The sequence below is a fragment of the Onychomys torridus genome, chromosome 6, assembly GCF_903995425.1.
Source record: "Onychomys torridus chromosome 6, mOncTor1.1, whole genome shotgun sequence".
Lineage (NCBI taxonomy): Eukaryota > Metazoa > Chordata > Mammalia > Rodentia > Cricetidae > Onychomys > Onychomys torridus.
This window is the reverse complement of record NC_050448.1, coordinates 133,926,665-133,949,787: the sequence shown is the minus strand read 5'-3', so window position 1 is coordinate 133,949,787 and position 23,123 is coordinate 133,926,665. Positions and strand designations below refer to the sequence as shown.

The 23,123-nt window shown below is 38.7% G+C and overlaps 2 protein-coding genes across 11 annotated transcripts in view; one reads left to right on the top strand and one right to left on the bottom strand.

Moving 5' to 3' along the window:
• Positions 1 to 10,863, top strand: part of Srsf11 (serine and arginine rich splicing factor 11) — a 30,620-nt gene extending 19,757 nt beyond the window's left edge. For 6 of the 10 annotated variants that reach the window (XM_036189680.1, XM_036189685.1, XM_036189684.1 and 3 more), the window contains 9 exons: positions 143 to 235; positions 773 to 822; positions 2,438 to 2,565; positions 4,244 to 4,325; positions 5,824 to 5,955; positions 7,882 to 7,971; positions 8,854 to 8,949; positions 9,309 to 9,447; positions 9,548 to 10,863. In XM_036189680.1, the coding sequence (XP_036045573.1) occupies positions 143 to 235; positions 773 to 822; positions 2,438 to 2,565; positions 4,244 to 4,325; positions 5,824 to 5,955; positions 7,882 to 7,971; positions 8,854 to 8,949; positions 9,309 to 9,447; positions 9,548 to 9,742 (1,005 nt within the window). In that variant the 3' untranslated portion in view covers positions 9,743 to 10,863. Of the gene's footprint in view, positions 1 to 142; positions 236 to 772; positions 823 to 2,437; positions 2,566 to 4,243; positions 4,326 to 5,823; positions 5,956 to 7,881; positions 7,972 to 8,832; positions 8,950 to 9,308; positions 9,448 to 9,547 lie in introns of all 10 variants that reach the window. The other 4 variants (XM_036189677.1, XM_036189682.1, XM_036189681.1 and 1 more) reach the window with 3 other exon arrangements.
• A 3,462-nt stretch (positions 10,864 to 14,325) lies between these two features.
• Positions 14,326 to 23,123, bottom strand: part of Ankrd13c (ankyrin repeat domain 13C) — a 51,452-nt gene continuing 42,654 nt past the window's right edge. The window contains exons 10-13 of the mRNA XM_036189676.1: positions 21,715 to 21,794; positions 20,224 to 20,322; positions 17,670 to 17,770; positions 14,326 to 16,471 (exon numbers count right to left, since the gene is read on the bottom strand). Coding sequence (XP_036045569.1) covers positions 16,341 to 16,471; positions 17,670 to 17,770; positions 20,224 to 20,322; positions 21,715 to 21,794 — 411 coding nt within the window. The 3' untranslated portion in view covers positions 14,326 to 16,340. The remainder of the gene's footprint in view (positions 16,472 to 17,669; positions 17,771 to 20,223; positions 20,323 to 21,714; positions 21,795 to 23,123) is intronic.

Here is a 23,123-nt window from a genome sequence, read left to right as displayed (position 1 = left end):
CAGAATTTGAACCATAGCAGTAATGGTTTTATACCATTGAGCTATTGTAACAGTGCACATGTAACCTGTGTAGATGAAAAGATAATGTGTGATCCAGTACAAAAAAGTTAAGTTTTATATAAGAAAACTTTGACCATTGCAGATTGGCGCTGTTCCCCTGGCTGCATTGGGAGCTCCAGCTCTTGATCCTGCCCTTGCTGCTCTTGGGCTTCCGGGAACAAACTTGAACTCTCAGGTAATCTCACACTGTAAGCTTGCTTTGGTAGGGAATTATTTCATTAAACTTCAAAGAAAGGGTTAGCTGCTTTTGTTGGAGTAATTTCTTTATTCTGTTAACTTGTGTGAAGGGGATTTAAATGACCACTGAATTATATCGATCATTAATTCTTTACACATTTAAAGAATATTTTGTTTTAAAATTTTTACTTTTTGGAGGTATTCTGCTACTCAAAGGAGTTTTGGATTTTGTTTTCTGGCTCTTCAAACCATTTTTCCTCCTAAGTCTTTGGAATAACCAAGAGCTGATCCTATAAATGTGGGCTGCTCAGCCTTGCTCTTGATAACTCGCTTCCCTCCTCTTCCACAGCTAAAGGCACAAACATCACCTGTTAGGATTCTTAGCTTGAATTTCTCTGTCAAGGATGTACACATAGCGTCGCACTGTTTGCTACTTTGTCCTAGAACTTTTCAACAAACTAAGAAAATAAAATAACAATCACTTTCCAGTTCTGTGTGCTCACTGTACTTACTTTTTTTTTTTTTTTTTTTAAAGTCTCTTGCTGCAGACCAGCTGTTGAAGCTAATGAGTACTGTTGATCCCAAGTAAGCTTTCTTCTTTGTCTCCTTTGGTTATATTCTGTGAGACTGTCTAGAGAACACTTTGAGATAAGTCTCACTATGTAACATAGCCTTGCCATGTATTCACTGTGTGGTCCAGCCTGGCCTCAAACTCCTTCCTTACCTGCCCAGTGCTGGGATACCAGGCATAGACCACTACACCAATTTGAGAAGAGTTACTGTTAATAGAGAGTTAGCTATTCTTAGGAATAAGTTACGTATTACATTGTAGAACATATAATGTTAACAGAAGAAAGTTAGCTGTTCTTAGGACATTCTTAATACATTTTTATGTATCGCATTTTGGAAACAAGAAAGGAAATTCAAAAATAGGTTCCAATATTAAGGTTTTTGTTTTGGTTGTTTCCTAATAATCGTAAGTGGCTTGTTACAGAGTGATAGCATGAAAGTTGTGTTTTGATGTTTAATACAAAATACACATTAGAGCCTGGCGTGGTGGCACACACTTTAAATCTCCGCTCTTGGAGAGGTGGGCAGAGGCATGTGAACTGTAAGTTTCAGACCAGCTAGGGCTACATAGTAAGATCCTGACTCAAAAAAAAAATCAAATAAAATACATATTTTTCTGTAGTCAGTATTAAGCATTCATTGTAGCAGATTGTTGCATTCAAATGGGGAAAGTACAGAGGTGCCAGGGGAAGGTGCCACAAAGAGAAAACTTAGATCAGAAGCTGAGCCCTGAGGGTGGTGGGGATGGCTGAGAAGGAAGTGCCTATTAGGGGACTAACACTACTACCATGTTCTTACAGGTGCTTTTTTACACAGTACTTGGAATTCTTTTCTGTTTGATGGTGACATTCATGGGGCTTCTTCCCTCTGTAAACTAATTGAAGCTCTATTCCATGTCCCCTGAAGTTGGTCAAAGTCACTATTAGTAAGTGGGAGAACATGGCATGGGAAAGGAAGTGATCAGTTTGGCTTTGTGGTTACTGTCCCCATGGCTCAACATAATCAGTATTACTAGTACATTATAGGTTCTTGTGCCCACTCTTATTTTAATTTGGTTTTTTGTTTGGTTGGTTTGTTTTGTTTTGTTTTTTTGGGTTTTTTTTGAACCAGGGTCTCGTTATATAGCCTTGGCTGGCCTCAAGCTTCTGGAAATGTTCTTGCCTCTGCCTCTCAGATGCTAGGATTAAAGGAGTGTGCCACCACACCCAGCACTCTTTAAAAAAATAATTTTTTTTTTAATCTGTTTGGCAGGGGGCTTTGCATGCATACAAGCTACAGTATGTGTGGAGGTTAGGACAGTTTTAAGGAGTTGGTTCACAGTTATGAGGCTTTGCAGAAAGAGTATTTCCCTGCTGAGCCATCTCAAGGATTATTTGTGCCTGTTCTTGATGACATCTCACTCTCTCCATGGATTACTATTGTCCGGTTTGTTGGGTTTATTTTAGGTTGTTTTTTTTTTTATTTGTTTTTGTTTTTTGTTTTTCTTGCACGTATAAATACTTAAAGGCAGATCTTTAACCTTGTGGTCAGGATTTCTTGTGCAACTTGGTGCAGTGTTGGCCACTGCCTCAGTTTCTCCCCATCTGCAGTCTAAAAGATTTTAAATGATTTTCTTAATTGCTTGTTTTAGATTGAATCATGTAGCTGCTGGTCTTGTTTCACCAAGTCTGAAGTCAGACACCTCTAGTAAAGAAATAGAGGAAGCCATGAAGAGGGTGCGTGAGGCCCAATCCCTGATTTCTGCCGCTATTGAGCCAGGTAATATGCTCATACATCTTTTCCTTGAACGTTGAATTGTAGTTCTTGGTAAAGCTGGTAATGGCCTAAATGTAGAAGTTGTTGAATAACATTCTTGTCTGTTTTTGGTGTTTTGTTGTTGTCATTGTTTTAAGACTTTTTGTATTCTGAGAGACAGAACATGTAATAGAGTTTTCAATCAGATTCTTTTGGGTGTATGGTAGGAGTTGCACCACTAAACTAGCTCTGGATAGATTATTTTTTTGAGATTGATTAAATGAATTGTCCTGGTGTATGTTTATTTTATATATATGTGAATCTGTGGTGATGAAGCACATTTTTCTGATTAAATGTTTGACTTGTTTGTTCGTTTGTTTTTACTCCCTTAGTAAGTGGAAATGTTCTTATTATTTAGGAAGTAATTTTAAGTTTAAAGAATAAACTGATAGCAAATACTTTAAGCATATCATCTGATAAGGTGTCAAGTAATTAATAGAGGTCCTAGATGTACATCTGGGCTCTCTAGATTTTTTATGCTCTAACTGCTTTTGTTTGAAAACTGAGGCTGAAATGATTGTGACTTGCCTATAATGAATTCTTTTTTTGTTTGTTTCATTTTGTTTTTGTTCTGTTTTTCTGAGACAGGGTTTCTCTGTGTAGTTTTGGTGCCTGTCCTGGATCTCTCTCTGTAGCCCAGGCTGGCCTCAAACTCACAGAGATCCATCCACCTGGCTATGCTTCTCAAGTGCTGAGATTAAAGATGTGGCCCACCACTGCCTGGCTAGCCTACAATGAATTCTGTCGTTCTGTGGCTTTTTTGTGGCTTTCATAGTAAATTAAAGCCCATGAATGAAGTCACCTAACTGAATTGGTGGCATCATTTTGATGATAGTGTGCATGTGAAAAGGGCAGTGGCTTTAATTAATTGCCTCCTAGTTCCTAAAGGAATTTGATAATTTGGAACTGGGACAGTTTTCCTTAAGGGTTTGGTACAGTACAATTGAAAATTGCAGAGGAAGAATGGGAATGTATCGGGAAAAAGCTGTCTTCCTAAAGTCAGTCAGATTGTGTCACTGAGGTACAGTGTCAAGATAATGAGTCATGACTTTGGATTAGAATTTTAACATAAATGCTTAGGTGGTAAAGACAGTGTTCTTGGTACTCTAAATATACCCACACATAAACATGTATGATGAGAACATTTCATTGGGTCAAGAGTTGAAAATCAAAAAGTACTTGAATTGTAGGTATATTTGTGGAACACCCTCAGAAAGGAAAAAGGATGCAGTAGAACCTTCTGAAGAACAAATCAGGGGGAAAAAAAAAAGATAACCTTTAGTACATTGACTTGTGAGGAGGCTTGGGCCCTCCAGAGCAATTCAGATTAGATAATGGAGGAAACCTTAGCTAGCAATTACAAATTGCCATAGGATTTACTGAAAGTTGAGGTAATTCATATCACTGAAGTAAGCTTCCTGGTGAGTCTGTGCATAAGATGATCACTTGTAGCATTTGAAAAGTACCTTATAATGGCTGAAATAAAGACAGAGAATTCTTGTTTGGGAGGATAACAAGATGGCTCAGTGGGTAGATATGCTTCTGGACACTCAGACGGAATTTCATTCCTGAACCTCACACATATACCTCTGGTTAAGCATTTCTTAGTACAACTTCCTTTTTTTTTTTTTTTTAAATCCAGACAAGAAGGAAGAAAAGAGAAGACATTCGAGATCAAGGTCACGCTCGAGGAGGAGGAGGACCCCCTCATCCTCCAGGCACAGGTTAGCAGCCTCTTGACCATCAGCTGTACCTTAAAGACTACCTCCTATGTAAAGTGGGTATAATCATTACTCGCTGCTGTGAATCCTAGAGGGAGGAGTTGCTTTGAGTTGCATATTAGGAGAAAGGTATAAGGTAGAACAGGTGATTCATACTTAAAACCAAAGCAGTTAAGGACACTTCACTGGTAGGAAAGCTTTGAGACTTGAACACTAAAATGCCATAGTTGTATGAAAAGAACAGATAACTTGAAACATGTTCTTGATCTGACTTTGGAATTGTATTTGCTGTCTGCTTAGCAAGAGTTAAAGCTAAATCTGTTCTTACTTCCCACAGTTGTTATACCCTTTTGTGAATATGTAAGGTTCTCTGTAGCTGAGTGGGTCTCCCTCCAAATAAGAGTCTTTATTTTACACTTTAAAAAGTAAAATCAATGAGGTTTAGCTTATTTGGATTATATCTGACCATATTACAAATTGAAGCTGTCCTAATAGCTAACTCATCTCATTTACAGAGCTTGGCAAAAACTCTTAACACTCTCAAACACTGATGGTGAAAGAGGTTTGGTGTACTTCACCAACCTAAAGTTTTAGCTTAGTAGAAGAGATTGTATTTTGTATTCAAATTTTTACACTATAATTTTGTTTCCTTTTTTTGTTTTCTTTGGGAAGGAGTCTGTTGTTTTGAGATAGGGTCTCAGTACTTAGCCATGGATGGCCTGGAACTCATTATGTAGACCAGGCTACCCTCAAACTCATAAAGATCCACCTGCTTCTTCCAAGTGCTAGAATTAAAGACCACATACCACAGTGCTTAGCTCACATATTTTTAATATAAATTTTTATTTAAGAATTTCATACAGTTTATTTTGATCATAATCAGTCTTGTTCACACATATTTTAAAACCTAGGCTCATGGTTATGCAGTTAGAAAAAGGAGAGTTATTTTTAATATTTTCAGGTAATTATAATCACTCTTTAGTAAATTGCCCAAATTTGATGTGATTTCTGGTTGCTACCCAATTCTATGAAATGGCATTTTCTATCTCCTCAGATTTTTATCATGAAACCAAAGAATCAGAAAATTCTTACCTAGCAATATCAGGTTTTTACATCTTTTATTTTTCTCTTGACAGCCAGATTTTATTATTGACAACAGATTTGTTTTCCTTAAGGGATAATATGCTTTATCCTTCACATACTATCTGTTGGTTCTTAGGAAGTTATATTTTTGTTATGGAATCTTGTGTTATGATCAGCTTGTAGAATGCATGTGTATGTGCATAGACTGTCACAGTCATATACATAAGCACAAAGTGCGTGCACATGAACACATGTATGAGTAATCTCTGAGGTCTGGAAGATAATTGGGCTGAATGATGACAGCAGTTGAAGGGAGGGAAAATTTTCTCCTGTGTTTGATACATAGCTCATATCTCTGAGGTAGATGTTTTGTGTATTTTAGACCTATATGCACATATATTATTCATTTACATTTTAGGCGGTCACGAAGCCGGTCAAGGAGGCGGTCACACTCCAAGTCGAGAAGTAGAAGGAGATCCAAAAGTCCAAGACGGAGACGATCTCATTCCAGAGAGAGAGGTAGAAGGTCAAGGAGCACGTCCAAAGCCAGGTATATTTGTACAGTACAGACAGAGGCAGCAGCCATAGTTCCTGAGACCCTAGTACTATGCTTTGCTTGTTACAGCATAGGTGAGGTATGGGGAGGAGGCTACTATTGGTTTTCTTATCTCTTGCCAAGCTGAAGGTGTGACACCTTTTTTTCACATTTTAAAAACTTTATGTGTATGAGTGTTGCCTGCATGTGTGTCTGTGCACCATGTGCATACCTGGTGCCCACAGAGGCCAGAAGAGCGTGTAGGGTCCCCTGGAACTAGCGCTACAGATGAGCTGCCGTATGGACAGTGGAAATTGAACCTCAGGTCATCTGAAAGAGCAATGAGTGCTTTTAACTGCTAAGCCATCTCTCTAGCCCCTATAACATTCCTTAGTAATAAATTCTTTTGGCTACCCTTGTCACCTACCTTGTTGGCTTTCCTCTTTTTTATTCAACCACTGCTGTGGGTCTGGGTTCTGGACTCCCAGACCTCCCTTGTCGTGTGCCAAGGAGCTCCCAGCAGACACCTAGCTGTGTTCATCTACCTTTATGTCATCATCACTGATTGGAAACATTCCTCAAGGATCATTTATGGTCTGATCATTTATGGTCTGAACATGGAGCCATATTAGAGAAAGTCTTTTTTCCCATGATCTGACCAATAAAGTTAATTGAGGATTTGTAAGAAAAGGGAGAGTGGTATTTTCCCCCACAACTTAAAAAATAACTTTTTTTTTTTTTTTAACTAGTCTTGGGGCTGGAGAGATGACTTAGGGATTAAGAGTGCTCTTACAGATGACCTGGATTTGATTCCTGGGACTGACATCAAGTGACTCACATCTAGTTGTAACTCCAGGTCTTGTGGATCCAACACCTTCTTCTGGTGCATGTAAATTCATGGAGATACATACATACAAGTTTAAAAATAAGTAAATGTATCTTTTTTAAAAGAACCCATTTTTTTCATTCAGAGACAATTTTTTTGTCTTTTTTATTTTATTCTTTTTTAAGTCAATGGTTTAGTCTTCAGGAACTAAAGTTATAGTAGTTCCCTTTTGTCCCGCCCTCCCAGTCATTTATCATTGGTGAGCATGTACCTTAACTGATGAGAAAGGAACTGTTTCCATACACAGAGAAGGAATCAGGCATTCCTTTCCTTAAGAACTTTCTATTGAAAGCAAGGAATAGTCGAATGGGAAGGAACAATGTTAAGTGATAGCTGTACAAATTCAGGTGTATTGATCAATTTACTGAAGGGAGCACTCACTCGTGCTTTGAAAGACTAACAATGGATGGTGTACTTGAGAAGGTATACTGGAGCCCATTAGGAGAGTTGGTGATAAAGGCTGTCTGGCAAGAGAAGATGACTGCTGGAGCAGAAGAACCAGAGGAGGAAGGAGACACGGTGGAGAATGTGTACTGTGGGATTTAAATAGAAATGATTGGGAAGGACCTGTAAAGAGCTTTGGAATTGAATGTGGTTGTAGTACCTACCTAACCATTGTGGCAGGAGAGTTTTCAGATGGCAACTGATTAGCCCAGAATATGCAGTAGCAAAAAAAAGGTACAAACTTTTAGTTAGTCTGTGATAGGGGTTTCTTGGGCATGTGCTCATTGAAGGAAAGAGCTGACTGGCTGTGGTGCTTTGTTGGTTTCTGACATTGTGACAGAGTTCAGGAACTTGTAATCAAGTGAAAAGGACCCAGCAACAGCAGTTAAGCCCATTGAACTCAGCAACAAACACAAGAAACTGGCCAGCACTCTTCTTTCTCAGCATTTAGGCCACTTTACTATTAGAAATAAGTTCTAGGTGAACTATCAAGAAAATGGACGGCATAGAGAAATTATTTTATCACACATATGCCATGTGTCATAACAAAAGTGAGATTACATGGAATGAAGTGTTAGTCTTTCTTCACTTTATTAAATTATGTTTGTTAGAGACAAAAAGAAAGAAGATAAAGAAAAGAAACGTTCCAAAACTCCACCAAAAAGCTACAGTACAGCCAGACGCTCTCGGAGTGCAAGCAGGTAAGGCAGAAACACCCTGAGGCCTGAGGGATGACTGTGTTTCAGTAGGCCTCAGATGTTCCAGAATCAAATACCTCGGCATTGAGAAATGAGGCTTCATTTGTGATGCTTACCATATTTATGTATTATGCTCAAGAATGTTTACTTCCCATATAGTAGTTTCGTGATAAGTGAATGGGAGGCATTTCAAGTAATGACTGTGTCATTCTTTGACTATAGTGTAAATTATTACACAGAAAATGGAAGTGATGTGACAAACTTCATAGAAAATATATTCTTAATGTTCAACTCAATTTCAATCATATGTTGTTCAGACATGCTCGGGTGCACTTATCTTATATGAATGTACCAGAAGGTTTGTGCTGTGTTTTTTAAAGACTGAAAAGTAGATCAAAGACTTGAGAACCAATAATGTAAAATTTGGAGGAAGAAAATGAAAATAAGCTTTGGTGGCCTTAAATTTGGCATTGGTTCCAATGAGGCACAGAAAACTGCAGCACTAGATGAAAGGCTATATTTGTCTTTTAAAAGAACTACCAAACTATGGCAGCACACACCTATAAATAACCCCAGCTCTTGGGAAGTTAAGACAGGATAATGCCAAATTCAAGGCTAACCTAGACTGTATCATGTGACCCTGTCTCAAAAAATTCCATTAAGAAAGTAAAAACACTCATTTTTGCATTTAATAAGGTAAGGGATTTGTACCTTCCCCATCCAACTTGTTCCAGATCAACCCATCACTTTAGTCTTTTCTTAAGCTTGAGACTGTTTTGGCCTAAAAGAGTATTGTGAGGCAGGTCTTGGGCTGTGGGAGTTTCTAATGGAGCTAGTGAGACCACACTATATTTTAAAGCCTAGTTTGCACATTTGTGATTCTAGGGAAAGACGACGACGGCGAAGCAGGAGTGGTACAAGGTCTCCTAAAAAGCCTAGGTCTCCTAAAAGAAAGCTGTCTCGCTCACCATCTCCACGGAGGTAGGGGTATCAATTGTTTATACCTATGATTCATAGTATTTTAGACTACTGAATTTTTTAAACTGCTGGATTTCTTACATACACTTTAATTTGTGGAGGTCAATTAAGGCATTATTCTCTAGAGATTTTCAGTATGTGCTTTGTTGGGGGTGGGGGGTTAGCACTTCGGGCCTGTATCCAGCTTAGATTCTTTGATTGCCTGATGTTTTGATTTGGCTCTTTGTGATCTTTCTAGTGAGCTTGGTTAAGAAGCTCATCATCTAAGCAGAGTAAGACCTGTTGCCTACTTAGGAATACAACTGCCAGAAGTTCCTACAATGTAGCTCTTATAAGCACATTTTAACTGTCGTTCTTTCTAGACATAAAAAAGAGAAGAAAAAAGATAAGGACAAAGAAAGAAGCAGGGATGAAAGGGAAAGATCAACAAGTAAAAAGAAGAGGAGCAAAGACAAGGAGAAGGAGCGTGAAAGGAAGTCTGAGAGCGACAAAGACGTCAAAGTAAGTACACAGGCCAGGGCTCTGCCACCAAGATGCTGTCCCTGTTTTTAAAAGTGCTTTTCCTTTGAAGAAGCTTATATTTCCATTCTCCTTGGCAAAGCAGGTGACACGGGATTATGATGAAGAAGAACAGGGCTACGACAGTGAGAAGGAGAAGAAGGAGGAGAAAAGACCAACAGAAGCAATGTCCCCTAAAACAAAGGAGTGCTCTGTGGAGAAGGGGGTGGGTGACCTGCGAGAATCCAAAGTGAATGGGGATGATCACCACGAAGAAGACATGGATATGAGTGACTGAGCCCCTGAAGCTAGCTGCAGATGGGCCTCGGTATCATTCCTCATGATACCTTAATTCTGTGTGTGTTCATCTCACATAGGTGTATACAGCTGCACATTACCAATGGCTGCACAACACCCAGTTGTGACCTCTAGTTACAGCAAAAGCTTTTAGAAAGTGGTACCTGGGTGACCAGCACTGCCATGGTGATAACCATTTGCGTGACCAAGCAGCTGTGCAACTGCTGCTTCTAACACAAATGAACAGCTGCATGCATCTCTAGCAGGCATGGATTGTCTCTGTCGTATGATCCTCAGTGCGTTCACTTAGAGTATTTCTAGAGTTTGAGTCCTTGCCGTGATAGAGCCATGTAGGGAATGCACTGATTGCATGTTACCCCAAATGTCATGAAACCCTCCAACACCGTGACCTACTTAATGGTCTTTCTTGTTGACATGACAAATTAACATTCTTAGAGTTACATCTGGAAACAAGCATTTGTGATAGATAAGCCTTTTGAGCCTTGTGGCTAAATTTTTGTGGCTTTGTTTAACTTTCAAAGGTTATATATGCACTAACCTTTTTTGATGGCTAAGTAGGCTTTAAATTACAGGAAAAAAAATTTTCAAATAAAACTGGCTGTAAAATATGTTTTGAATTAGAGTTGTTCACTTTTCATAGCTACTTATGTTTTTTTTTCCAATAATTTATTTCACATCTCTACCAGTGAACGCAACCTGCTTATCCAGTCCATCACTAGAAGAAAATGACCTCGTCCTGATTTTCAGTTTTCAACTTTTGTTTTAAATCTCAATGTTGAACAAGAGGAGGTAGTGGTGCATTTTAAATTGACCTTCATGTGCTTTTAAAATACGACAAATCTTGATAATGTACTTTTATTTGATCTCAAGTTGTACAAAACCAATAAATTTGTGTTACTTTGATTGCAGTGGTATCTTATGAACAGTGATTCCATGTTATATGCAGACTAGGTAGGTAACTGTTTTCTTAGTTACAGGAGTTATAAGCTTCACTTTTGTGTAGTATAAAAAACAAAAGTAGGCTACCATCTGTGCCATGTTGATGTACAGTTTCTGAAATTGTTTTACAGGACTTTGATAATAAAATCCTTAAACTCACAAGTCAGGCTCCTGTAGAACTGCATTGTGTTTCTTCACATGTTGAATGTATGTCATTACCTCATCAGTTTCCACTTCAGCTCTTCCTTTCTTTGCATGTTCAAACATATTAACTAAATTGAGTGAGTACATCACCTCAAGGTAGATGCCAGGAGAATTGTCAACAATACCTTCTGTCTAAATTATGGCTTAACTTGTGTTTTGGATGTAGGAATGGGGTCATGCAACAGTGTCTTAGGGGTAAATATCTCTCCTATAACTAGTAAATTTATATTTTCATTGACATTACAGGAATTTGCCTTTTCCGAAATAGTATAGAAATTGTTGATCACGTTTGTACTGTATTACAATACTAAACAGATAAATGGCTAGTGTTAGGTGGCTAAGAGGGAGATAGAGACTGGGGTTTGTAGTCTCCAAGTTTTGATTATAAATTATTAAATAAATTGCTGTAGAGAAAAGCAGCATTTGTACAGTTTGTAATTGAGTAACTTTTTAAGGATTCTATGTGTAAGAATTTGGTCTATGACAAATCCATCAGATTCCATTAATGGTCTTAATAGCCTCTACATTTTTTAAAACAAAGCTGATATGTAGGTGACTTTTGCTTAGACACTTTAGTAGCTAAAAGAACCATGTGGTGGCATGACCAATTCTGTAAGAGACAAGGAAAACACTGTCAGTTCCCAGGGCAAATCAGTATCCAAAGTTCATTCTGTTGCCTGTGAGCAACCTCTTAATGCAGACATTCATTTTGCTACAGTTTGTTGTAAACTAGTGCCACTGGTGTCACCAGAAGGCAGATTTATTTAGGACATTTCTTTAGTAAAGTCTGCATAAAGTTGGTACTGCACTGGCACTCCTCTTAGCTGATAATAGTTGGACCCAAGTGGACACTGCCACCACATATTCTGTATTTGGTGGTAAAACAATTTTAAAATAAAAGTGGTTTTGTTAGAAAAATGTTTGTCCTTATTTATTTTGCATAGTTTTTAGTCATGAAAATCTTCAGGCTATATCATTAGTGAAAGATGATGGCTCCATGGTAAGCCTCAGTGAGCTAGGGGGCAAGCGTGGGCTGTAGAAGCCACTGCCTTGCTAAAATAAGATATCCCTGGGCTGGTGGATAGTAGTTCCTATTTTAAAACTAATCAGTAACAGGGAGGAGAACCAGAAATTAAACCAGGCTTAAGGTGTTCAGTTCTCTTGGATGGCATCTGCACCTTATGGGAAGATGAATTCTGACTACATCGTGTCTATAAAAATGAGAAGTGCTATCTGTGTGATCTTTGGGGGGCAAAAAAAGGTAGCCTATTACTAGGTTATTTTTTTTTTTTAAAGTATGCCACTAATGTGAGAATGGAGCCTCTTTTTAAAACTCACTGGTAAGTTATATGGGGTTTTTAGTTTTGTTTTTTTGCATGAGAAACTGGGGGTTAAAGGTCACAAGTGGAGTGCTACAAATCTTTAATTATCAGGATGTTATCCCAAGATGAAGTTTTTACTTTCCCAATATTTTAGATACAAATTGATTTAGCTTTCTGAAGGTAAATTCACTTTTTAGTACTGAATGTAAAAACAAGAAACTTTAAAATACTTAGCAAGCACCCAAACTAATGTCTATCATTACAAAGAATCAGTATAGCAGCTATCAGAAAAGCAGAAGCTTTAGTTTTTAGAAAGTCATTTGACTATAATGACTTGAGTTTTACACCTGGTACTGCAGGTGGATCCAGGCAGTGGAAGGAGAAGGGGCTGGCAGCTGTAATAGGGTGGATCCCACAGAGCAGACCGAAATGGCCTACATCTTGTTACTTGTGAGTTTGGAGCATGGGTGTCCTTCCTGCAGAAGGACAACTAGGAAGCTGAAGACACTTCAGAAGTCTTGAGCTGTTGCTTCATTTCAAAGGGGTACACAAAAACTGAACTTGACATTGCTCTCAAATTTTACCACCCAGGCAGCAGCATCCTTGAGGCAGGCAGGAGGTGGAGTTACTCTGTTACATGTTTCTGTTCAAAAGTCATACTCACTTGAAAAACATCAAAGCCTGATGACTGGGAACTAGCTGATTTAACTCTGAATGCTTGTAGACTTGCATGTGTTGAGGATGTGGCAAGGTTAGAAGTACTACTGTTCCAGAGCAAGCTGAAAGGAGCAGCTTTTTTTTGTTGTTTTGACCTAGCCCTTCTGTATAGTGAGATCTAAAAATTGGCTGCTTACATGCTGTGAAACTTGAAGGTGACTGCTAATGCTGTCTGAAGTTTCTGGCATGGAATGTTTTTATAAACCTGCAGCTTCATAGTTTACCAAATCATGGTTTTGGCTGAACTTCATTTTGCTAGTTTTGTGATTACTTCCTGTCCAATTCTCCGTTGGACAAATTTGTCTGTTAGTTGTCTGCAAAGTGAGTCCACTCTCCAGTCTTCCTGTACTCAAAGAACCAGATCTCTGTCTTCTGTAGACTTAGTGGAAAGTAAAGAGGTTGAACCTAACATCTCATACAAGGCAAGCATGAAGCCAAAGTGGTACATTTCTAACTACTTTTTACATAAGGTCTCATTAAACTATCCTCTTGATCCTGCTGCCTCAGCCTCCCAGACAGTTGGAATGGACTACATGCATGTACTTGAAAACCCAGTTTTATTCATGGGCTTTAGTTTTGCCTTTAGGAGCTTGCTATTAGCTAATAATCATGAAGGCTTCCAACGATCAACATGTGCTTAACTCAGCCATGATACCTGCTGTACACACCTTTTATCTCCCCTCTCCCCCAGATCCACTGCTCCTTTACCCTCAGAAAACAGCAGGGAGGGTACCAACCAATATGGCATAGCAAGTTACAATAAAACCACGTCTTACCCTTATATCAAGAGGGTCCCAAAAGCAAGCAAAAGAAAGATAGCTCCCACTCCCACTGTATCCCACAAGAAAACCAAGCTATACAAAAGCATAACTTAGTATATGCAGAGGAACTATCAGACACACACAGACTCCCTGTCACTGCAGTCTCTGTGAGCCATTATGTGCCCTGGTCTGTGGGCCATGTTCTTGTAGTGTCCGTGACCCCTCTGGCACCTAAAAAGCCTTCCTCCCACTTGGATTCCCTAAGCTCCGCCTAATGTTTGGCTGTGGGTTTCTGCATCTGCCCCTATCAGTTGATGGATGCAGCCTTCTCTGATGATTATGTTAAGCTCCAGTATAGGAAACTGCAGCTCTTTGCCAAAGAATGTATACTAAGGGTAAGTCTCATGAATGGTTTCTTGAAGATGGTAACCACATCTACAGATGTCACCTAAGTGATGAGGTATCACACCTTCCTGAATGGCACCCTTACTACTAATTTAAATTTTTAAAATTTGCAATACATAATTTTACATACCTACATTTCAAAACTGTAATCTGCATGTAAGATTATAAAAAAAATACTAATCTTAATTTCATTAACAGGATTAAAAGGCACATCATGAAAATCTAATATTGTGAAAAGTTTATTTGCATTGATTATTAACTCCTTTTTTTTTCCACCATCATAAGAGATGCATTTGTTCTTTGTGATCAGAGAAAAGACATTTTGGAATGGACAATCTGATTCTACTATTCATTAAAGAAAAATTGAAGTCTTAAAACAATCCAGTGCAACAATTTTCAGTGCAATAATTTTCAGTAGTACAATGCAGTGCAACAATTTTCAGTAGTACAATGCAGTGCAACAATTTTCAGTAGTCCTCCTGTCTCCAGTGTAACCCAGCAAAATATTCACATGCTAAGAAATTCTACGTCTGAAGCTGCAATTTATCATTTTTCCTACCTGATCTACAGAGCCAGGGAGCCTAAGGCAACAGTGGTCATTGCCTTTCAGACCCCAGATTTCATGACTGACAACAGACCTCAGTAGCTAAGTAAGTCACTGGATCACCATTGAATGCCAGGGACCAAACCTCCATTCCATCAGGCTAGCTTTGGGCTTCCCAATTCTAATTTTATCTTACTGGAGTGATTAGGGCTTTGACTTTTTAACTCTTGATTATTTTTCTTATAAAAAGTAATAAAATGTTAACATATGCAAGGTGGTTTCACTATGTAAAATGTAATCGTAGAGAAATAGCTGATGGCTGATGCTTTGGATTTTTAAATAAGTCATCTCTTCAATAAAAGTCTCTAAAATTTTGGTAAAAGTTTAAACTACAGGTCACTCTGTAACAACCTGACAGGTGCATCCTTGACACATTTTATCAGGACACATTTATAAACATTTAGCTAAGTCTTTAATACATCATGATACTTTATGACTTAGGCATTAGTCTCCCTAATTTATTTTCATTCTTGGACCTTCAAACCATCTTGTAATAAATATGAAAATTTTTAAGTGCAAAAATGAGTAATGCATGATTTTAACACTTTGGGAGACAGAAATCAGTAAATATTTTCCTGTGACTTAAGAAAAAATAACTCAATCTTGCATGTTTCTGGACTTCTAGCTTATAACAAATATATTGTAGCATATAAAATGTTTTTACCTTATTTTGAAAGCATTACATAGTTGTCCAAAATATGTAATTTTTAAAATTGACACCAATGCATCCATATTCCACTAAAAATAGTCTGACTTATGTGCACTTACTAGGAAGCAAGTTTAAAAATTTGGAATTTGTTTTAAAGTGCTGATATTTGGGAGAGGGCTAGCTGTGTTACCGTACCTATCAACAGAACAAGAACCTTCAAACTCAAGTTTAAGGGGAAAAAAAAAGGATTCTATCAAAGGAAGATCAGTAACAAACAGTTTCCACTGAAAAAAGATTCAGGTAAAACAAAGAGCACCACGATGAGCTGCATGAAGGTGCTGGGGGCACCGCATTTCCTGTAGGGAGCACTCCCTCAGGGAGTGCATTGCAGCTGAAAATGCAACTGTTAACGAGGTGCTGGGGGGGGGGGGGGGCGCGCGCACCACATTCCCTACAGGGAGTGCTTCCTTGGAATGTATTGCAGCAGGCTGTAAATGCGACTGATGGTTGCCATTGCTCTGTTCATGTCAGAAAACTCATTTCCTTCTAGTTCACTGAACATTCAAATTACAGAACTATACATAATAATGAAAACAAAGTTTAAAGGAACATTTATACATGCCACCTTGGATAGAGGTGACGCATTTCAAGGGGTTTCATATCTCTTAAGACACTGAATTTACGTTAATGGTCCAGGAGTGTTTTAGATATAGCTATAGATATATTTATATGCATATATATTTCAACAGGAAGTGTAAAAATCTTTAAAAACAAATCACAGCACACAGCTGCTTTACATAGGAAGGTCTCAGGATCACTGGGTGTCAAACTATTACAGACAGGAAGTGACTTTAAAAAGATGAACAGGAAGCTTCGGACATTTATTAGAGATTTCTCATCACATCACTGATGTGTCGACTCTCTGCTTACAGAAGCTCTGTCCCTGCCACCTGGAGCCTCTTGCTCTTCTGGATCAGTTAAAGGTCAGGAAAACGACTCGGGTCTTCCTTGTAGTCTTCAGGGATGGCAAAGATGGACCCATCAAATTCATCACATCGGAACTCCTGAAAAGTCACAGTGGCTGTGATCGTGGGAAACACGGGGATATCTGGAGAACAAATGGTGAGATGCTGTCAGATGCCCATCTGTGACAACCCATTCGAGTTGGCCACATTCCTTCTCACAACCACATTTCCAGAGTGACCCAATTGGTACCCACCCTAGCCTTAGAGATCCACCAGCCTTTGTCTCTGGAGTACTGGGATTAAAGGTGTGGGCCACCACACTCTGGCTGGCTGTTTCTGTTTATAGACGTCCCACCACTCTCACCATGTGTAGTAGAAAACTACTTTCCTACACTGAAGTATCTGTGCCTTTGTTAGACTAAGAGTGTGTTAGAGGAACTTCTGGTCCCTCTGCCCATGTGCATGCCTGCACCACACATGCAGTGCTGGATACATGGAGTTAGGATCAACCCATGGGGAATAATTGGTAATACATTATGATTGAGTCTTTGTCACAATAGCTCAGCTGTTATGACCCAATTCTGCCTTCTTAGGGTGTCTGCAGGACATCAACCCAAGAATCACCAGGTAGTCTTTGTGTCCATTTCCACCCCATGTCATTCCCTGCTCCCTGACACCCTGAGAAAGAACATCAGAAACTGAATGCCTCTTCTCAGCATGTGGGAATCTGTTGAAGCTCAAGAGGTACCAGGTTAGAAGTCAGCAAAATTATCACCCTGATGACAGTGCTGGTCTGATACTCCAGCTCCATAACTACCGGACAGTGGTAGCTGCTGCAGAAGGCACTCTGTGACAACTGCTAGGAAAAGACTAGTAAATTAATGCAGAATTCTACTTCCTGACTTCCCATCAAACACTAAATGATTTATTTCCTGCAATGTGGATAGGAACTAGTGTGTCAACTATCCCTCTGCAAAGATTTCTTAAATTCCTCCTTCTGGTGCTGTGCAGTCTGCATCTCTTTGTTTCATTATGTATATCTGTGGTTCTTTATTTTAGTGACTTAAATGTTCACACTCACTCTCCTGCATGAGGTGCTCCCATGTCCTGTATATTTCATTTCATTTAAATCACATAGAAATCAAAACTTGCATCAGGTGCTGTATTTCTCAGGCATTTTATAATGTAACAAAACAGAAACACCAATTCACTTAAATAATAATAAAAAAAACTTAGTAAAAATGAAGCAATTGGTATGTTCATTGCCCTTTAAAATATATACCTTACTAAATTTGAATTTAAAAAAACAACACAAAAATCACACCTAAATTTTTGTCTTACCTAATTTTACAGGAAAGCCTGGAGGAAGCTTCATTTGAACAAATTCTCTAAGCTTGTTAAAGTGCTTGAAGGGTGCTATTACTTCTAGAACATTCAATAATCTGAAAATGAAAGAATAATATTTTCATGGTTCAGGTCCTTAAGGTTGTTCTTGAATTGCACAGTTCAAACCAGATAAGCTGAGGCAGATTAATTCCTCAGTCTTTCGGGGATGCAAGGCTGAAGTGCATCTATTTTCTTGATGGAGCTTCAATATCAGGTTAGAAGGGTTAATCTTAGTACTTATGATCCTGGCTCGATCACATAAATTTCAGATCACACAATCAATCCTTCTGCTTAAATTCCAGGGTTCTTCCGTTTCCTGTATCATAAGAGTCACACAGCAGATCCTCTAGTTGAGTTATTCCAACACCTACTATTATTTTTCTTTCAACAGGAGATACCTTCCAGTGCCTTGCTGTGTAAGCAACAGCTAAACACAAATTAAATCACTGCTTTCCTTTACTGAGTCAGCAACAGCTGGGCACACATAGATGACACTATTTTCCTTTACCTTACTTTTTTTCTGGGGCTGAGAGTTGGCTCCTAGATCTCATGCACACAAGACCAGTACTTAACTGCTGAGCTTATAAGATCCCAGCACTTTTTAAAAATTCTTGAGACATATGTTATACTAACTTGTCCAGGAAGACCTTGAAGTTCTGATCCTCCTGCCTCAGTCTCACAAATAGCTGGATCATGGGCCTGAGCATAATTTACCCCTTCCTATGTGTCAAAAACTATTTCTATGCTTTCTCTACCCAAATACCTTGAATTTGTTTCCTAATAACTGAGAGCTAGACTACAAAAAGAGGCCATGGTAGAATATTTGCCCAATAAGCAAGGTCCTAGGTTCAATCTGTAGTACTACAAAAAAAAAAAAAATCTAAAAGTTTATTTATTTGGAATTAGGTGTAGCAGCTCACACCTGTAAATTCACATGATCCCAAAATACTCAGGAACCTGAAGCATGACAACTAGGAGAGTTCCAGGAAAGTCTGGGCTAGAGTAAGGTCCTATCAAACCAAAGAAACCCTGTGATTTAAAAGGGTAATTTTCTATGGTGATTGTTCTGTACCCATTTGGAATCAAATATTATCTCACAGATAATATTCCTACAGAGACATGTCTATCACATCTTGAATGCGAGCCACACTTGGAGGCTAGTAAGTGGATGCCACTTCTGTACTCAGACATGTCTCTGACACTTTATCTCCTGTCAAAATTTAATTTCAGCCACATCTATTCTCATCAACTATCTCTGACGTATTTGATTTGTGACACTGCTGTTCTCTGTTCAGTTTAGTATTCCTTTGGTCTTTCCATCTCTTTTTCATTTCATTCTGTTGTCCTTCATCTCAGGAGTGATCTAGTTAACACTGATTTTATGTTCTTGATGTGTTTTTCCACAGTAGCAACAGGAAGTTTCTTCTGTTGTAGAATAGATTCTTGTCTATTTTCTGTATGCAGTATTCCTTGATTTCCTTTTCCTAGGACAGTGTTCATAATTATCTATGTACTAATATATCTATTTCTCATGTCTTAAGGATCTCTGGAGTTAACTCAAGCACACTATAAAATCAGCTGCATCCCTTTATTAGGAATCAGAGATATCTTCCCATGTTTGCTAACTCCCTTCTCACATTGCCTCTAGCTTCTCCCCATGTGTGACCTCCGGTTTACAGAGGCTCTATACAACAACCTACTACCCTTCTAAAGCTTGAGGGTGACAAAGGCAGAGAGTGTGAACAGATTTTGTTGAAAATTATAGACCCAGCTCTCTTCTCTATGGGGGGGAAAAAAGTCAGTATATTGGGATAGGTTGAAAGGGGAATTAATTAGGGAAAAATAATAACTGGGTCCTTCAACTCCAGCCACATTTTCATAAGGAGCCAAGAGCACAGCCCATCAAGAGTGAGTTAAGTACCCACCTCCCATCTATTCATCTCTCCAAACTCAATGTTTCTAAAGAAGTATCTGCTATAGGTGGACTTGGAAGGGTATATTCAAGGTGTGCATCTCAGTATAGTTTTCAATATGGACAAACTGAAAACAGACTGTTTATCAATAAAAGAACAACAGAAACAAATGACAGGAGGTCAGCACTACAAATTTCAAGAAAAAGGGGGGAAAAAAAGACAAATGTGATTACTGTTGGAATCCAAGACACCCTGGCTTATAAAGCACATAAACTTGTGTGGCAAAATTTGGACCATTCTTGGGGTCTGCATTCACAAGTATAGTCAACAAGACAGAACTAACGTGCTGAAACAAAGTATCTTTTTATTCCACATGTCTATGCTTTGAGTTTTTTAATAAGCATGTATTGCTTTAATAATTCTCTTTAGACTATTCTAAATTTATCTATAGGGAATGGTACTTTTGTAAACCAGAACATTTATGGGCAGGTGCATATACCCTTGAGCCAAGATCTGTCTGCTTTTTTCACATTTCAGCACCTCAGATACAAATATTGGTGCCTGTCAGGACCTTTTGTAATCTTCAGTGCACTTACGACTCAATTCCCAGGGGAAATTCCTGGCTCATGGCTACAGTGGCTTTAAATGTTTTCTTGCTCTCTTTGCACACCAGTTCTCTGCCCAGGTGTGGTGCCCTGTAATAGAAAGAACACTGTTAGGGAGCCTGGCTAAGAACTCATCACTCTCAATCAATATTCCACTAATACTTCCACTTGTCTTATCCTGTCTAAAGAAATATTATTATTATGCTAAAAACAAAATGTATATAAGAAATGAGACAGAAAAAAGTTGAGTTTAAAAGTTCAGGAAAAATGTCAATACTCAAGGAATTTCATACTGAATAGAAACAGTAATAAACACTGTTTTTAGGAACAGAAAATCACTATGAAAATAAAAATCTCTTTTACTGTCTACTACTACAGTCTCAACATTCAACAATAAAAAGCACTGTGATTAAAGAATTCTGTGCATAGCACTGTTAAAATTATAACACATTTAAAACTCATTCTTTTGGTGTGTGTGACTACACTGAGGCAAAAACTCACTCTGTTCACACAGAATGAGCTGAGCAGACAAGGCTGAGTTATTTCAAAAGAAATAACTCAGAAAGCAGAAATTATTTCAAAATTATTTCTCTTGCAGAACTAATCTAGAGGAGACCTTCCTTATACCATTGAGTTGTGTGACTGGGCTTTCCTGCCCTGTTTCAAAGTGCTGTTGAACTATCTGGCACATGCCACAAGTGACTACATGATGGTTTCCTCTGACCTGCTGGGGCATCTAATTATCAAAATAATGGTCACTCACAAAAGGCTAGGCCCAACACTGTAAAAAGTATGCCCATCCAACACTAACACTAGAACAGAGCATGGAAAACCTATGATCATAGCATGCCTTTAAATAAGAACAAGGCAGCTTCTTCCTGGGCATAGTGGAGTGTGTAGGAGAGATAGGTGTAAGGGGGGCTATTTTTTTTTCTCCACCAAAAGGAAACATGGGTGAGCCAAAATAAAATAACCGTTTTTCATTCACCCCTCTTCTAGTCAATACATATATAAGGAACAGCAATGCTGTGCCTACTCCTCTCCAAGCATTAGCGATATAGCAGTAAGTAAAGGTTTATGGAAGGATGCTGAGAAATCAATGAAATGAATGGTTACAAGACAAAGCTTGCAAAGGCTGAGAGGAAACAAACTGGATGGCTAAAGCATCAGCACAGCTAAGAGCAGTCTGCCAGACAAGGGAAGCTGAAAAGCAGCACTCCTTTAGAACAAGTCCAACAAGTTCCTGCTTAGTTCTTGCTTGTTGGTTGGTGTGTGTGATTGACAGAAGAGATGTAAAAAGAAGGCTCTAGACTCACAGTGCACACACAAATTTGGGAGGTTTCTTTCTCATGCTTGCTTTATATTAAATAGTTTCAGATAAAATAGATCAATAACATGCTCTCAAAACTCTTGTATCTAAATAGACTTTTAACTAATTTTTCTTCCTAAGATCCAAAGAAAACAAACCAAAAGACCACCTACTTTCCATTTTCAGCAGATATGTATTCTTCCCACGTAATAGTGTTCTGAGGAGGAGGGGTAAGGGACTGTCTTCTAACCGGCTGCCAATAAGAGAAAGAGACAAGGAGAGTGTAGAATGTTGGGTGAAGAATATCACATTTTAAAATGTAAAGTTAAAACACTGAGGCGGGAAAGCTTAGCAACCCAAGACTCTCTTTGCTTGAGCTACATGCACCCATTTCCTAACCATACACTGGGACCTCCACCTGCATTGAGGCAAAGGCACATCCCACTCTAAACAATGCATACAGTTGGCTCTTCCCTAGCAATCCTTTCATAACCCCCATCTTCCCACTCAAACATGTCCTACAACATATTCAGTTTGGTAATGTACAGTAAAACAGACTGTCATCTGAGTGAACATTTTGGAAAAACCCCATATGCTATCTGATTAATACATATGTGTGATTAGACATGCAAAATTATTAACATCAGATGCATCATAGTAAAGGACATACACAGGTAACTCAAGCATGTCAATCAAAACAGAAAACCACCATATCCCTCCTCTAGCCATCAATTAATTCCCCCTCTTCCCAGACACCATAAAAGGAAACCCCATACATTATCTGTGGCTCCTGCATGCTCTAGTTCAAGTAGGCCATTGTTCCTTTGCAGTCTCTGTTACTGTCTCTAAATAAAACTCTGTACTGCCTTGCTGTTTGTGTGCTTTCCAAATTAAGTGAGATGTCAAGGGCTTGGACACACTGGATCCAGACAAAACTGCCTCACAAGATAATCAACTGGGGTTGGGGTTTTTATTGACAGCATGTTAGCATGCCTAACAGAACAGCAAACTAAGTACTGGTCCACTTAGCCTCTTCTATGTAACACTTAATGAGGATAATCCCAAGGTAATCCCATGGTTTTAAGCATTATCACAAATATTTATTAATATTAGCATCAAGCTAACATCTCTTCTTCACTGTTTCAGATATCTAAAATCTTCCAGGCATTATGCTAGATAATAAAGCACAGACAGATGCAAGCATACTGGCTTCAAAAAATTTAAAGCAGCAGCAGAAAAAGACTGTATCAATGAGAAGTTAAGGGATAGTCACTGGAGATGGCACAGATGCCTGGGAAATGGGAGCATGAGGTTTAAGGTCATCCTCTACTACACAGTAAGTTCAAGGTCATCCTGAACTACAGGAGACTGTCTCAAAGAAAGGGGGAAAAATACTAGACTGAGTATATTCATACTGCCTAGGTGAGGGCACAGGGCTGAATTTTCCTACAGGTTTCCCACAACCCAAAACTCCTGGGCTCAAAGAAGCCTCCAGCAACAGTCTCCCAAGAGTCTGAGTTACAAGTACACAGCACTATGTCGGCTCAAAAAAAATTATTTTAGGTCAAACCACAGAAACCAC